This window comes from Lynx canadensis, chromosome A1 (assembly GCF_007474595.2).
Source record: "Lynx canadensis isolate LIC74 chromosome A1, mLynCan4.pri.v2, whole genome shotgun sequence".
In the NCBI taxonomy this organism is placed as follows: domain Eukaryota; kingdom Metazoa; phylum Chordata; class Mammalia; order Carnivora; family Felidae; genus Lynx; species Lynx canadensis.
In genome coordinates this window covers 197,936,937-197,951,995 of record NC_044303.2, presented here as the reverse complement: position 1 = coordinate 197,951,995, position 15,059 = coordinate 197,936,937, and the positions used below count along the sequence as shown (strand labels likewise).

At 51.9% G+C, this 15,059-nt stretch overlaps 1 protein-coding gene across 6 annotated transcripts in view; it reads left to right on the top strand.

Annotated features, from left to right (window-relative positions):
* ABLIM3 (actin binding LIM protein family member 3) overlaps nucleotides 1-15,059 on the top strand; it is an 89,622-nt gene that overhangs the window by 40,318 nt on the left and 34,245 nt on the right. For all 6 annotated transcript variants that reach the window (XM_030329761.2, XM_030329755.1, XM_030329747.1 and 3 more), the window contains exons 6-8: nucleotides 267-393; nucleotides 4,173-4,266; nucleotides 12,142-12,229. In XM_030329761.2, the coding sequence (XP_030185621.1) occupies nucleotides 267-393; nucleotides 4,173-4,266; nucleotides 12,142-12,229 (309 nt within the window). The remainder of the gene's footprint in view (nucleotides 1-266; nucleotides 394-4,172; nucleotides 4,267-12,141; nucleotides 12,230-15,059) is intronic.

Sequence of the window (15,059 nt, the reverse complement as noted above, 5' to 3'; positions counted from 1 at the left end):
GGGCAGGATGACAGAGAACTTTCTGAAGGAATCCTAGGATGTCTTTCTCCCTCGCGCCGAGACCTCTTGTCCAGAGGCCAGGGCCCCGGTGGCCTTTGCTTTTACCTGGGAGACCCCTGGACAGGTGCCAGGACCAGGGTGTCCACTGCGGAGAGAAAACCAGCTTTGGCGGGGGGGGGGGGGGGGGGGGGGCGGTGGTTCTCCTTCACCTGGCTGGAGAGGAAGGCCGGGATGTTTTGCTCAGTGGCGTCCTCTTGTCTTTGCAGACTGTGCCGGGTGCAAGGAGGAGATCAAGCACGGCCAGTCGCTCCTGGCGCTGGACAAGCAGTGGCACGTCAGCTGCTTCAAATGCCAGACCTGCAGCGTCATCCTCACGGGGGAGTACATCAGCAAGTGGGTGTCTCCCCCCTCCCCGCCCCAGCTTCCGCGCCCCCCTCCCATCCTTCCAGCCTGCCCCCTGCGGCCTTTGCCCGGGTCTCCAGTAGCGCCTCCCTCCGCTTGCATCCAGCCACCACACGGCCACAGCCGCAAACAGCATCTCCCCGACCCTTGGGCCCTTCCGTGGTGTTTCCTCCGCCCGCGATGCTCTCCTCCCTCCCTGACGTGCTTGCGCCTCCCCTCCCGCTGGTCTTGCGTCCCACACTGTCTCTTCAGAGGTGGTCTCATGCCCTCCGTGCCCTGTTTGTGTCCTTCACACGGGCTAACACCGTCTGCAGTTATCCATTTATCCATGTCAACTCTTTAATAATGATACTAATATCAGCTACCACGTATGGAGCTTTTACCGTGTCCCAAGAATACACTAATGGCTGTGTACGGGTTATCACATTAAATCCCACAACTACCCCCATGAGGCGTCCAGCCCCATTTTCAAAGCTGTGAAAACTGAGGCTTGGGGAAGTAAGTAACTTGCTCCATGATTAAATTGAATGTCTGTCCTCACCAAGGCAGGGACTTTGTTTCAGCCACGGCTGCCTTTTTAGCACAGTGCCCGACCCCCCCGGCCAATGATGCAGTTGTTGAATGAATTTAATCCATGAGATGAGATACAACGGACACATGAAGCTATCAGGAAAGAGGGCCCGACCCCCAGTGCCTGCGGGGTGTGGCACCAGTCCCCTGGCCACTAGACCCTAGCGACAGCGTTTACATACTCAAGTACCTACAAGAAATCGTGGCCGCAGGCCCTGACAGCTTTGATGCTCTGTGACCCAGACCCTTCTGAGGTGCCATTGTGACCCACTGCTAGGACATAGTGAGCACGTAAAGTTGTAGCACGTATGGTTTTTGCTGTCAAGAGAGTGATAATCCAATAAGGGAGACAAGCTACATACATAAAGAATTATGACATCAGCAGTTGTGTGATAGGGAGCTCAAGAGTTTTGTTGTTGAAGACCCTTCAGATCATAAGTGACAGAAAACCCAATTCGAACTCATTTAAAGCAAAAATGAGAGTTTATTTTCCCAGAAATGGGAAAGCCAGAGGCATACTGACTTCGGCGTGGCTGAATCCAGGGACTTAAAGATGTCATTGGCTCTTTAGAAGTGCCCCTCTCCCCCACCTCTCTCTCCCCCACCCTTCTCCCAGCTCCAGCTTCTTCCGTGTTGGATTTATTCTCAAACAGGCACTCCCCAAAGTGTAGCAAAGGTAATCACCAGCCACTCCAGGCTTTCATTCTCCCAACTTAGCCAGGCCGGCAGAGAGAAAGAGGCTTCCTTCCCAAGGATTCCAGCAGAAGTCCCATGGTTGCCCCTGATTTGGCCACCCTTAGGTCACATACCCATTCCTGAGCAATCGCTGGCCAGGAGGATGTGAACCCTAGAGCCAGACACCAGCCCTCCGTGACCCACAGTGACTGTGAGGGGCAAGGGGTGGCCCCCAAAGGAAACCCCAGGCGAGGTTCTGGGCAAAAGGGGGCATGGATGCTACCAGAGAGCCCTGTCTGCCGGAGGCCCAAGAACAGGGCTGTGAATATTCAGAGAAAGAAGGGATCACTTCGAAGTAGCAGGGAGTGAAATCTGGAGTCCGTGAGAGCTTCATGGAGGATAGTGCTATTTGAGCCAGACCTTGGAAACAGGGGTAAGAATGGAAAATGCAAAGAAGGAAAGCTGGGAGGCAGAATGCCCGGCCTGGGCAAGGGCAGGGTGGTGCCTGACACGTCCATCTTGTTGGCCGGAGCTCAGACGCGTGCACATGTGAAGCAAGGTCCGAGGCTGCAGAGGTGAGCTGAGGTCACGTCACCCAGAGCTTTGAATGCCATGTTAGTAGGAGTTTGGCATCTCGCTCTGTGCTTGCCAAGTAAGAAGTGCCCTTAAGTGAGTCACCAGCCAGGAGGCCTTGGGTCTGTGCGCCCAAGTGAGAATTCTTTAGAGGCGCAGGGTTTGCCCAGAGCTCCTCTCAAGGAGGCCCAGCCCTGACTGCCCGTTGCACCTTGGGCCTCTGAAGCCTGCCCTGGGCTCTTCATTTGTCTGCTGGCAGAGTGGCAGGTGCTTAGAGGCACTGGCTGTGGCATCGATGCCCTGGTTAGAAGCCCAGCCTGCATGACCTTGGCAAGAGACTTCACTTCTCCCAGTCCCAGTTTCCTCACTTATCAAAACAGATAAGAAGACCTACCTCATTGGGTCACGCAAAGGCTCAGGTATCAGTGCTTCGTACGTAATAAGTGTCTAGTAAATATTAATTTTACCCTCTGCCTCTCTTTAGAATCGTGCATATTTCAAATTCCCTAAGGCCTCCCAACCCGTGGGTCCAAATGAGGCGGGGTTGGCATTTATACCCAAAGTTTGCTGGCTCATTTTACCCCTCTGCTGACACATGACTTTATCCCCCCTGCAGGGTCACCTCCCACACCCACGGCGTGCGGAAAGGTTGGCAGGGGTGGGAGGAGGCTTGTCTCCTGGGCCCACGAACAGCAGTCTGACCTCTGGGCTTTTCTGGGCCTGAGTCCTCATTGCTGCCTCTCCTTCAGGGGAACACAGACTCCCTGCCGCCCAGGGTGGGGTCCCAGCAGTCCCAGCATGGCAACAACTTGGAGACAAAACAGTGACGTGCCTGTCCTTCAGGTCTCTGTGTGTGAGCCGGTTCTCTTATGCCCAGAGGTGGGGGAAATGGCCCTCTCTGGTCCTGGATTCATTAGCACTACACAGCTGTGTCATCAGATCTGGTCCTTAGATGCAGTGTCCTGTTGAAGTCCCCTCTCCGCACACGAAGTCCTCCCTACAGGCCGGCACAGCTGAGCCCTACACGCTGGAGCCGTCTGTCAGTCCTCTTGATGACCTGGGCGAGAAACCAGACCGCCCGGCTTTGGATCCAGCTTTAGAGCATCTGTGTTGAGTTACTGAGTTGCCTCATCAACACAATAGGGAGACTGATAGTTCTGACTTCATAGGGCGGCCGGAAGGATTAAACAAAATAATCTATGTGAAACACCTTTGGAGGGCCTGGCACACCCCACGAAATAAATGTCAGTGGCTATTAGTAGTAGGCGGTAGTATAAGAATCATTAACAAAAATCCTATTACTGCCTGATAAGTTTTAAGCACCGGGTGAAAACGAAACACATAGGAAGTGCTTAAGGTAGTTTCCTGTTATCTACTGACCCGGGAGGACAGTCAGGTGACTCTTTCACTGCAGGTAAAATCTCTTATTAGAAGAGGAGCCCTTAAGGCTATCCACAAAAATTGACCACATCGATTCCCTCCTGGAAAGGGCTGGGAGGAGGGTGAAGGCATTCCCCTTTATGCCTTTATAATGTGCCAAGTGCAACTATCACCTATTCTAAGTACAATAAAACTTAATGCATTTTGACAATACTTTTATCTCACAGCCCTTAGGGATAAAGAGAAGAAAGTGGGTCTGGAGAGCTTGCGGGGAGGAGGGGCGGAAGGAGGACAGAAGAGGGGCACCCATGGCCAGCAGCCCAGACCAGTGGTTCCCAGGTGCGCTCGGGAAGTCTGCCGAGATGCAGATTCCCAGGCCCCCTTCCAGGGGTTCTCTGATTCCAGAGATCTGGGGGGGGGTGGCTGGGGAGTCTGCATTTTTGACAAGCTCCCCAAGTGTTTCTAATCTGGGCCCAGTCACCATTGGCTGCAGGTCCTGGAACCTCCATGTGGCTCCCCCTCGGATCCCCACACCCCCAACTTCCTCTCCCTGTGTGGATTTCCTCTTGCAGGGATGGTGTTCCGTACTGCGAATCTGACTACCACTCCCAGTTTGGCATTAAATGCGAGACCTGTGACCGATACATCAGCGGCAGGGTCTTGGAGGTGAGTGGGGTTCAAGGAACTGTGAAGGTGTTTGCGTAGGATGGCCCGTGACTCCAAAAAGTCATCACTGAGGCCCCCTTCTTCCCTAGCCTCCCCCCCCCCCGCCCCCCACTGCCTCTACCCCGGCTGAGCTTGCTGCACGACTTGAGCAAATAACTTTGCCTCTCTGGGCCCTCCCAAAGTGAGAAGCCAGACAAAATTATTCCTGGTTCAAAAAACGCCGTGCTGGGAATATCCGTGGCTTCTCTGGACTCAGACCCAGATAGATTACTGGGGAGAGACAATTACGGGTTTCTTCCCAACCTGCTAAAGGATGCAAGCCAGTTTTAATTTTTTAAGCATTTGGTAATGTGCCGATTTAAGAACCAGCTTGTCTACTGGCTTGCTCCCTGAGCCCTGCTTTGGCTGGTCCATCACCATGGCAACAGCTCTCCCCTGCCTCTGATGCACAGCCTCAGCTCTGCCAGTAACAGGCAACCTGCGCCCCTGCCCGAGCTCCTATCTGCTGGCCTTCCTGGCCTTCCTTCCTACACCCTGTGAGCCCAGAAAACTGTCTTCCTATGGTTTGGGACCACCCACCTCGAGGAATTCAAACCAGGAAAGAGTTTGGTGCGAAGGAAAAACAATGGCGGAAGACTAGAAACAAGTGGGTTCTGATACTGACTCAACTGCTCCCTCATGCTCAGATTTGGGGTGAGTCTCTTTGCCTCTCTAGGCCTCAGTTTTCCCTTCTGACAGTGGCTGGGGGATGGCAGACTGCTCTTCCAGGCAGAATCGCGAATTCTGAGAACGCTGGTCACTTGGTCAGTGTTAGCTGAAGTCAGCGCTTGTGTTGAGAAGGATTCTGCAGCCGCGTCCAGTCTGTGCAGGAAAGAGTGTAGCAACCAGGAAAGCAGGATCCACAGAGATGCATTGAAGCTGAGCCCCAAGGATGAGAAGGAGGCTGTCTCGTGACCAGCTAGGGGAGAATAGAGCTTGCCCCATTCAAAGAACAGAGGAAAAGGCCAGTGCGGCTGAATTATATAAATTGGGGCTAGGGAGGATGGAGTCTATCACACAGGACATATCATATAGGGCTTTGTAGCCATTTAGGAGTTTGGATTTTAGAGTAAGTGCAATGGCAAGGTAGTGGAGAGTTTTTCATTTTTTTTAATGTTTTTATTTTTAAGAGAGAGAGAGAGACAGAGTGTGAGCGGGGAGAAGCAAAGAGAGAGGGAGACCCAGAATCCGAAGCAGGCTCCAGGCTCTGAGCTGTCAGCACAGAGCCCGACATGGGGCTTGAACTCACAAACTGCGAGATCATGACCTGAGCTGAAGTCGGACATTTATGCGTCTTAGCCACCCAGGCGCCCCAGGTTTTAAACCAAGAAGCAACATGATAAGATTATGTTTCTAAAAGACTGTAGGGAGTCAGAGAGAATAAGCTAAAGGCACAGAGCTGACCAACTATTAAACCTTTCCAGGGAGCAGTAGGAGTGCGATGTGGAAGACAAAGCAAGACACAGGAGCACAGCTGGGGTGTTGGCCTGGATTTCTGAGGGCCCAATACCAGGGTGAGGCGTTTGTGTGGGATTCACTGGGCAATAGGGCTTATGCAAAGACTGAGCATGAGTGACCCACTTAGAGCTGCTCCTTAGAGAGGGCATAACGGACACGGGCTCCATTGGGAGGAAAGAAATAGAAGTGGGAGACCAGCGGGGAGGCCATGACGTCATGGGAAGGATTCAAGACCTACAGCGGCAAACAGAAGGAGCACCACCTACCTCCAGCATGATGGAAGTGAAATTCCCATCTCTTTGCTGCGGCGCAACTTGTAGACAGGTTGAGGGAAAAGAGGCCAAAAGTTGTACCAAAGTGTCAAGCCTGGATGAGAGGACGTCTGCTGCTGTCATCTGCGGAATGAGGGGTGGCAGGGAAAGCAGCTGGTCAAGGCAGAAACACAGCGAGTTCCATTTGGGACAGGTTGTGATTGAAATTCCGAGAAGGTTTCAAGAAAGCGGTCAGAAATGTGGAGCAGAACTCAGGAACAAAGCTCCATCAGGCTTCGCAGCGTGGAGGGAATAATCTCAAAAAGGCTAGGATTTGAATAATAGCGCCAGGGGAGTCACTGGGATGGAGAGAAGGAGGGAGGGAGAGCAAGAGAGAGGAAGAGAGGGAGAGGGAAAGAGGGAGGGAGGGAAGAAAGGAGGAAGAAGGAGGAAGGGGCTGAAGGCAGCCTGGGGGAGTGGCCGCTTACAGGTGCACAAGGGGAGTGAGGTGTCAGAGAAAGAGGAAGAGCAGTCAGGGACGTGGGGGGAGAAAGGGACCTGGGCCACAAGAATACGGAGCTTCAGAAAGGATGGCGAGGTCGCCCAGTGTTGGTCAGATTCTGCGGAGCAGTTGAGGACTATGCGCGCTGAGAAGAAGCTGTGGAGTGTGGGGAAAGGTGACCTTCAGAACAGTCTGAGGTCAGCTGGATTATAGGAGAGAAGCGTCTGCATTGTAGTGGGGTAAAGGGTCAGTGGGATGGGCGGTCATAAAAGCAGACTTTTTCGTTCGAGAAGGAAGACACTTGGATCACACACAGGGCTGCAGACGGGAACTCATCCCAGCATTTCCAAGCCGCTCTGACACTGTGTCTGTGGCGGCTGTCTTCCCCCTTGTGCTGCTGCGTTGAGCAGTTGAGCATCCCGGAGCCTCCTCTCGGGCTGCTGGTGTAACCGGGTTTCGATTGATTCCATTTGTATGAGGCTCCATTAGCATCGTGGACGTATTGATTTTTTTTATTAAAGCTGGAAGAGACTTTTAGCTATCAACTAGTTAGCCCTCCTCATTTTACAGATGAGAAAAGGGAGCCCCAAGACGTGTGGTGCAATCCCAAGGTCATACGCAGTGTTTCTGGTAGAGCCGGAGCTAAAATCTAGGACTCCAGACTCCTATATCCCACACACGTGGCCACAGCTCTCTGCCACTCAGTGGTCTTTGAGGTCATGTGATGTCATGAAATACATGGTTGGAGTGAAACAGACTTGGATTCCAATGTTACCGCTTCCGGCCATGAAACCTGACACCAAGTCACTTTCTCTGAGACTTAGAGTCTTTATCTATCACGGCGAATACTACTGTTATTTAACTCCTGATGGATATGTTAGCGTGAAATAATAGAAAATATATGAACTTCTCTCTGTCCCTGGTACCCAGCACAAGGCTCCTAAAACTTGCAACCTCCGTAAGTGTTAAGAACACCAGGAGCATCTTTTGTATTGATTTTATATACATTAATAGTATAAATATTAGTATTTGCCCTTGACCCTGGTTCCTGACCCAGAGTTCCTAAATCTCTTCCTAAATCTGGGTGATAGGAGTGGCTTTTGTTCTAATGAGGTGACTGCCAGTGGACTCCTGGAGAGCTTCAGGGTGGGGGCTGGACACCAGAAAGATCTAGCCATGAATAGAAGCTTGGAACTTTCAGGGCCACCTCGCATCCCCCAGAAGGGGGAGAGAAAGGGTCTGGAAACTGAGGTGATGATGGATCGTGCCTCTGTGATGGAGCCTCCATAAAAACCCCCAAAGGGTGGGGTTTGGAGAGCCTCCGGGTTGCTGAACACGTGGAGGTTCTGGGAGACTGGTGCACTGGGAGGGGCCATGAAAGCTCCACGCCTCCTCCTGCACCCCTTGTCCTACGAACCCCTTCCACCTGGATGTTCATCTCTACCCTTTGTCATCCCCTTGTATAATAAACCAGTAAATGTAAGTGTTCCCCTGAGTTCTGTAAGCTATGCTAGTGAATTATTGAGCCCAAGTTGGGGGGTCATGGGAACCCCAATTTATAGCCAGTCGGTCAGAAGCACAAGTGACAACCTGGGACTTGAGATTGGCATCTGAAGTGGGTGAGGGGCAGCCATGTAGGACTGAGCCCTTAACCTGTGGGGTCTGATACTCTTTCTAGGTAAATAGTGTCAGAACCGGTTAAGCTATAGGACATCCAGCTGGCGTCTCCGAGAATTGCTTGCAATGGAACCTCCCCCGCCCCCACCACACACACACACATCTAATGTCAGAAGTCTTATGAGTGTGGTAGTCGTGTGAGAGTAAAGGACACGTACAGAAGTGTGTTTACAGTTAGTGAGGACTTTTTTGGTTGCAAGCTCAGAAACCATAGTCAAATAGCTCAGACCAAAAAGGAAATTTATCAGCTCCCATAATAAAAAGCCCAGGAGTAGGTCTTGCTTCAGGCACAGCTGGATCCAGGGCTCAAACAAATGCATTTGGAGTATGCTACCATCTTGGCTCCACTGTACCCTGTGTGGGCCTTATTCTCAGGAAGGCTTTCCTTCGTGATGGGGAAGTTGGACACCATTGGCCCCAGGCTTATATCCTATCAGACAGCATGCCCAGGGGGAGGAGAGATTCTCTTTTTCATAGCTCAGCCCGGGACTGGCTCTCACTGGACAATCTCAGGCCCATCTCCAAACCAATCACTAGGACCACAGAGTTGGAATACACTTGTTGGTGGGGTCTGCCCTACTTAACCACATGGACTGATGTGGGGAATGAGTAGTCCCACTCAGGAAAGGCCTATTCGCATGACCCCCAAGCTGTTTCTGGAAGAAGGGGGAAGGACAATGGCCAGGCAAAAATAACAGTTGCCCACCACAGGGCCCAGTGCATTTGCTGGTACACGATAGGCACTGAATTAAATCCCATCCCCCCCCCTTTCCTATTCCCTCCCTAGGCCACTCCGCACCCCCTTTCCTTCCTAGTCTCTGTCCTCTCCAAGGAGAACAACAAACGTAGTATCCTGGTACTGCCTTTCCTAACCTTGTGGTTCTCAGTCCTGTCCAATTTGCCCCATTTTTGTCCACTATTTTCTCGATTCTGGTGTGTTAACAGACAGAATGTCCCGTATTCCCTCGCTGACTTGGTTTCCCTTATGCTGGTGCTGGCTGCTCTCGCAGCCTCCCTCCCCAACTCGCTTCCAAGCTGCTGTTGCTGAGATGTTGTGCACCCTCTCCCAGCCGGGGCAGGGTGACGGGGCATGACATTTAGGAAGACGCCAGGCTTCAGTTGCACCAAGGCGCTGTTGCCTCCCTGGAAAACAGGTCTATAATTGAAATGATAAAGAGACACAAAGTAGGAAGAAGCTACTAATTAAACCGATTATCCTTGTCATGGTAGGAGAAAATCAGTCCCACATCTCAGCTTGGGAAAATAGCAGGCTCCTTCCAAAGTCTGAACACAGTTTGCTTCGATGATGAGAAGGGTGTTTTATCACCGGTGGGAAGCCCCACAAACGAGACTGAAACAGGAACATTGGAGACTTTTTTTGAAAGTCTTCATTTTGAAAAATCTGCCCCGTTCTTCATTCTTGCTAAGTTTTTAGAATAAATCAAGTATCTCCAGAATAGGCAAGCCCATGCCCCACCCCACCACCCCCCAAAAAGATTCAGACATAAGCCTTGAGAATTACTCAATTATATATTTTTTAGAATTATTCAATTATAATTTTTGAATTATAAGGAACCCATTACCATCCACCCAAATGATGGCTTGGGGGGGGGGGCCTTTAATAATCCCCCAGTACACATCAATTTCACTCAGGCCTATCCCCCCAAACTAATCCTGCCCTCGCATGCATATTTTGCAGTTGACTCTTGACTCTTGAACAACACGAGGGTTAGGGGCACCGACCCCCACAAAGTTGAAAATCCGTGTATCGTTTTGGCTCCCTTAGAACTTCCCTACTAACAGCCTACTGTTGACTGGAAGCCTTTCCAATAACATAAACATAAATTAACGCGTATTTTGTGAGATATGTGTATTATATATGGTATTCTTTTTTTTAAGTTTATTTATTTATGTTTGAGAGAGAGAGAGAGAAACATGAATGTGGGAGAGGCAAGGAGAGAGAGGGCCAGAGGATCTGTAGCGGGCTCTGTGCTGACAGCACAGAGCCTGATGCGTGGCTCGAACCCACGGACCGTGAGATCATGACCTGAGCCAAAGTCGGACGCTTAACCGACTGAGCCACCCAGGCGCCCTATCTATATACAGTATTCTTACAATCAAGTAAGCTAAGGAGAAGAAAATGTTATTAAGAAAATCATAAGGAAAAGAAAATACATTTACTGTGCCGTATCGCATTTGTCAGAAAAACGACCCACCTGTACATGGTGAGTTCAAACCACAGTTCAAAGCAGTGTTGTTCAAGGTCAAGTGTACCTTCAAAACAAGCCTCCCTGCTTCCAACCCAGTGCTGAGCCAACCTCCTCCATATAGAGAGTCTGCAGATGCCCCTGAAGGACCCTTATGTATCACACCCTCTTGGCTGGGATTGTAGTGTCACAGCCGTCAGCGCGGGAGTGAGTGCCGCACGGGTGACAAGCCCTCACGATTCCAGCTTCTACTGCTTCTGGCGAAACCTAGAGGCGTCGCCTTCTCTGAGGCTGTGTCTTGCCCCACAGAAGAATTTGCAGTTGCAAATCATTTACATTTTTACTTGAAATAGTTGTAAGGAAGGAAAGTGGGAATCGTCAAGGCGGCTTACCGAAACCAGACTGGGCTGAGCTGGGGATGGGACGGAGGCACTCAGGTGCAGCAATCACAGGCCCGGAGCATCGGGGTCGGAAGGTCCCCAACAGGTCCTGCCTTTGTGGGGCCCATTGTTTGTCCACGGAGCCCCAAAAGCCAAGTTTTGCCACGTCTACGGACCTTGTATATGCCTGTGTGGCAGACAGCATCACAGCCTCTACCCCACCTCCCTGCCCCCCCCCCAACTCCGAGTGCCACAGCAGGCTGGGTCCTCCCAGGGGCACTGGGGATCCACCAAAAGCTGGCTCACTTACAAATAATTAAAAAAAAAAAAAAGACAAAAAACACGTAACAGGAAAAACCAGGATCACTTGCTATACTGCCAGTAACCAAAAAAAAAAAAAACCACACACGCACACACAACAACAACAACATAACCCACAGCTCTTGCTAAATTCTACTGTTTGTTAGAGGCTCCAAGCCTCAAATCTGTTCTCGTTCTTAAAAAGGTAGGCTAGTGGGGCACCCGGGGGGCTCAGTAGGCTGAGTGTCCAACTTCAGCTCAGATCATGATCTCACGGTCCGTGGGTTCGAGCCCCGTGTCGGGCTGTGTGCTGATGGCTCGGAGCCTGGAGCCTGCTTCGGATTCTGTGTCTCCCTCTCTCTCTGACCCTCCCCCGTTCATGCTCTGTCTCTCTCTGTCTCAAAAAAAAAAAAAAAAAAAAAAAAAAAAAGGTAAAGGTTAGTAAGTTTTGGATAGATGTTAAAGACACAGTAGCACCAAACTGGTCTCTGTCCTTGAAGAAACCGGAAGAATTCGGGGTGCCCGGCTGGCTTAGTTAGAACGGCGTACGATTCTTGATCTCAGGGCTGTGAGTTCGAGATCCACATTGAGTGTAGAGATTAACTGAATGAATAAAACTTAAAAAAGAAAACGAAAAATTGACAGAGGATTGGAAAGGAAGCTTTTCCCCCCCTCCCTTGATCCAACGTTATTAAATAGCAGGTCCAGGTACATTCGAAGTCACTTGGGTGCCACTAGTGACAAGGGCCCCATTCCTGGGGAACTGTTGGGATATCTTCAAAGCAAGATTATTTCCTCATCTGGAAATGATGGACCAGTGGCTGTCAAGGCTGTTAAGGGGCCCTTCCACTGCCAGAATAGAAGTGCAGGTGTCCAGAGAAGCCCCCTGACCTGCCTTCAGGGACCCGTGGTGTGGAATCACCAAGCTTCCTGGGTGGGCTTTTCAGTGGTTCACGAAAGTACCAACACCCTTGATGCGCCCAGGAGATGTTCAGGCCCAACCTGCCCCCTGGACGGCAGCCCCAGCTCTGACCTCTTTATTTCTTCTTTTCCTTCCACAGGCGGGAGGGAAGCACTACCACCCAACCTGTGCCAGATGCGTACGTTGCCACCAGATGTTCACCGAAGGAGAGGAGATGTACCTCACAGGTAGGCAGGTGCGGCCTCATGGAAGGCAGTCCTGTCCACCCATGTCTATAAAGGAGACACGGTCTCCTTCATTTCAGTGTTATCTTTGCTTTGGCTTCTTCTCAAAATTGCAATTAACTCGCCCCTCTCCGGGTGGTTTGGCAAAGTTGCCGGTGTGGCTAATATGAAGTGACATGTAATCTGCCTTCCGTCCCTGTGCGCCTCCGCCCGCTGCTTAGCTGGCCTGCTTCCCTGGCAGCGCTCTGAGCAGACTCCCCTGGCTCTGCCTGGGGGCGGGAGGTTGAGCTGAAGCAGGCCAAGGGGACAGAGGACCTCAGAGAGATGCCTGTGTGGCAGGCGGCGCCACAGCCTCTGCCCCCGCCTCCCCCCCGTCCCCCCACATCTCCGAGCACCACGGCAGGCTGGGTCCTCCCAGGGACGCTCAGGATCCACCGAAAGGAATGGAAGCAAAGAGGGACTGGTTTCCCTCTCCGCCACTGCAGAGGGCCCAGCCATCAGGCCCCAGGATCCTTGCGAGCCTTCTTATTAGTCCTCAGGCTCTGCTCTGTCCTCCATCGTCTGCCCAGTCCAGCCTCCCGGGGCATCGTCGTGTCCTTGGCAGAGCCCTGAGCGCTGTCCAGAGGTCTTCAGGGCCCCTCCCCGCCCACCATCTCAGGTACCAACACTTCAGCCTTGCGTTAGGACCCTCTTACTGAGGTCTCAAGCTGCCTTTCTCTCTCTGGCCCTGGACAAGCCCCACGTCTCAGCTGCCAAAGCCAGTTTCCAGTTGCTTCTCCGTCCATTCCACAACTATTTTTTGAGACCCTACCATGGGTGGGCTCTGCCCTGGGGTCGTCAGTGAGCTCCAGCTCCAGCCCAAGCCCCACTGCCCTACGGCCCGATGGGGGGTGGGGGGGGTGCAGTCAGTAATCCCACAAATAACTGTCAATAGTGATAAGCTTTATGAAGGGGGGAGGCTTGGGACTCTGAAAGCACTTAATGGGTGGGGTGCACGTCAGGGAAGGCCCCCTGAGGAAGGGCCAGGAGCGGGGATCCAAAGGATGGGTGGGCGTTAACTGGACAAACAGGGGAGGGCTGGGATATGCCCCCTGAGGGGATAGAGGCGGGTAAAGAAATGACAGGCGTGGGAGACCAGGAGGAGACGGAGGGGAGAAACGAGGCTGGGAGGTGGGCAGGGGTGGACAGTGAACACATGCCCTGCTGCCTGCCTCCTGGAACATTCTAGTCTTCCATGCCCCCGTTTGGAAATCCTGCCATTCCTGGCCCAGGTTAGTTACTGCTGACTCTGTAACCCCCTCAGGTGCCCCCACCCCGCCCACAGCCTTCTTCCCAGGCTTCTCCAGCTTACAGTAGGGTCCTTGGCCTTCTCCCTGAGACCTTTTGATCCTGACATTGATCCCACAAGTACTCACTGTACAGGTGGTCACTGTTGGCTGATTAGTTGGATAGCTGGCCGATTAGTCATCCCCAGATGTTTGAATAGCCCCAGGAGGGCTCTTCCTCCAGATTTCCCCACAAGGCAGAACTAAGGCCGGGGACACAGTTACAGAGAGCGTGTCTTCCTATCAGGCTTGTTCTACCACGAATGCCCACGGCCACAAGTTCCCTCCACTTGCAGTGAGTGCCTTTGCCCAGAGTAGGACTTCGCAACCTTAGCACTACTGACATTTGGGGCCAGAGAAGTCTTTGGTGTGGGGACTGTCCTATGCATCGCACGGTGTTTAGTAGCATCCCTGGCCTCTACCCACTGGGTGCCAGTAACGTACTCCCTCCCATTGGGACAACCCAAAAGATGCCAGACATTGCCAGATGTTCCCTGGGGGGCAGAATAGTTCTCCGTTGAGAACCACTGGCCTAGAGAGAGTCAACAGAATCTCGTACTATTTACTGGGACTGCCGGAGCAGGAATTCCTATGTTGGATTGAACTAGGTGACCATTCCTAAGATGCTGTGAATTTACGAATACTTGCTTGCATGTACAGTCATACAAGTACTGGAGATGGAAGGATCCCACAGGTCACCCTAGACTGTAACATACAACCTCATGGTATAGATGGGAAATGTGAGGCCCAGAGACAGGTAGAGAACGTAGGGCCAGACTGGTCTTATGACTCCCACCCCAGGGCTCTTTCAACCTCACCTCCGGGACCCAGGCTCTGCCTGTTACTTAGGTCCCTGTGAGGACTGGACCTCCTCCTTCCATCAGTACTGATCCCTAGGTGCCTGGGTCCCCGAGTGCGTGCTGCAGCAGGACCCTGGGTTCTGTGCTAGGACATTCCCCCTGAGTCTCAGCAAACTGCATGATGTCTTCATGAGCCCTGCGTCCATGGCAATCCGGACTTTGCACTTAGTCTGGAAATTTTTTGCATGGTATTCCTCTCCCCCTTTCCTGGCGAACACATATCCTAGTGTTGAAACCGTTCTCTCGTTCACATCACTAGAACAGTCAACATCTTTATCTCCCTGCCTGAATTCTCAATCCTAACCTTGCCCTATTGGGTGCCTTGAACCCTGGCTCCACTGCTTCCTGAGTTCTTGACCCTGGGCCAGCCTCTTAACCCTGAACCTCAGTCACCTAGCCTGTAAAATAGGCTAGTAACGGTCCCCACACGGCATAGCAAATTCCTGACACATGGAAAGCTTTTAGTTCATTCATTCATCCAACAAATACCTATTGAGCCTTCACCTGTGTGCCCAGTGCTGCCTTAACTACTGGAGATATAGCAGCGAGGTCCAACAAGTTGACTGCCCTCACAGAGCTCACATCATTATGTACCAGAATCTTCTAAGCCCTGCTTCTGGCCAGAACTTCACAGAATGCTGAAAGAGT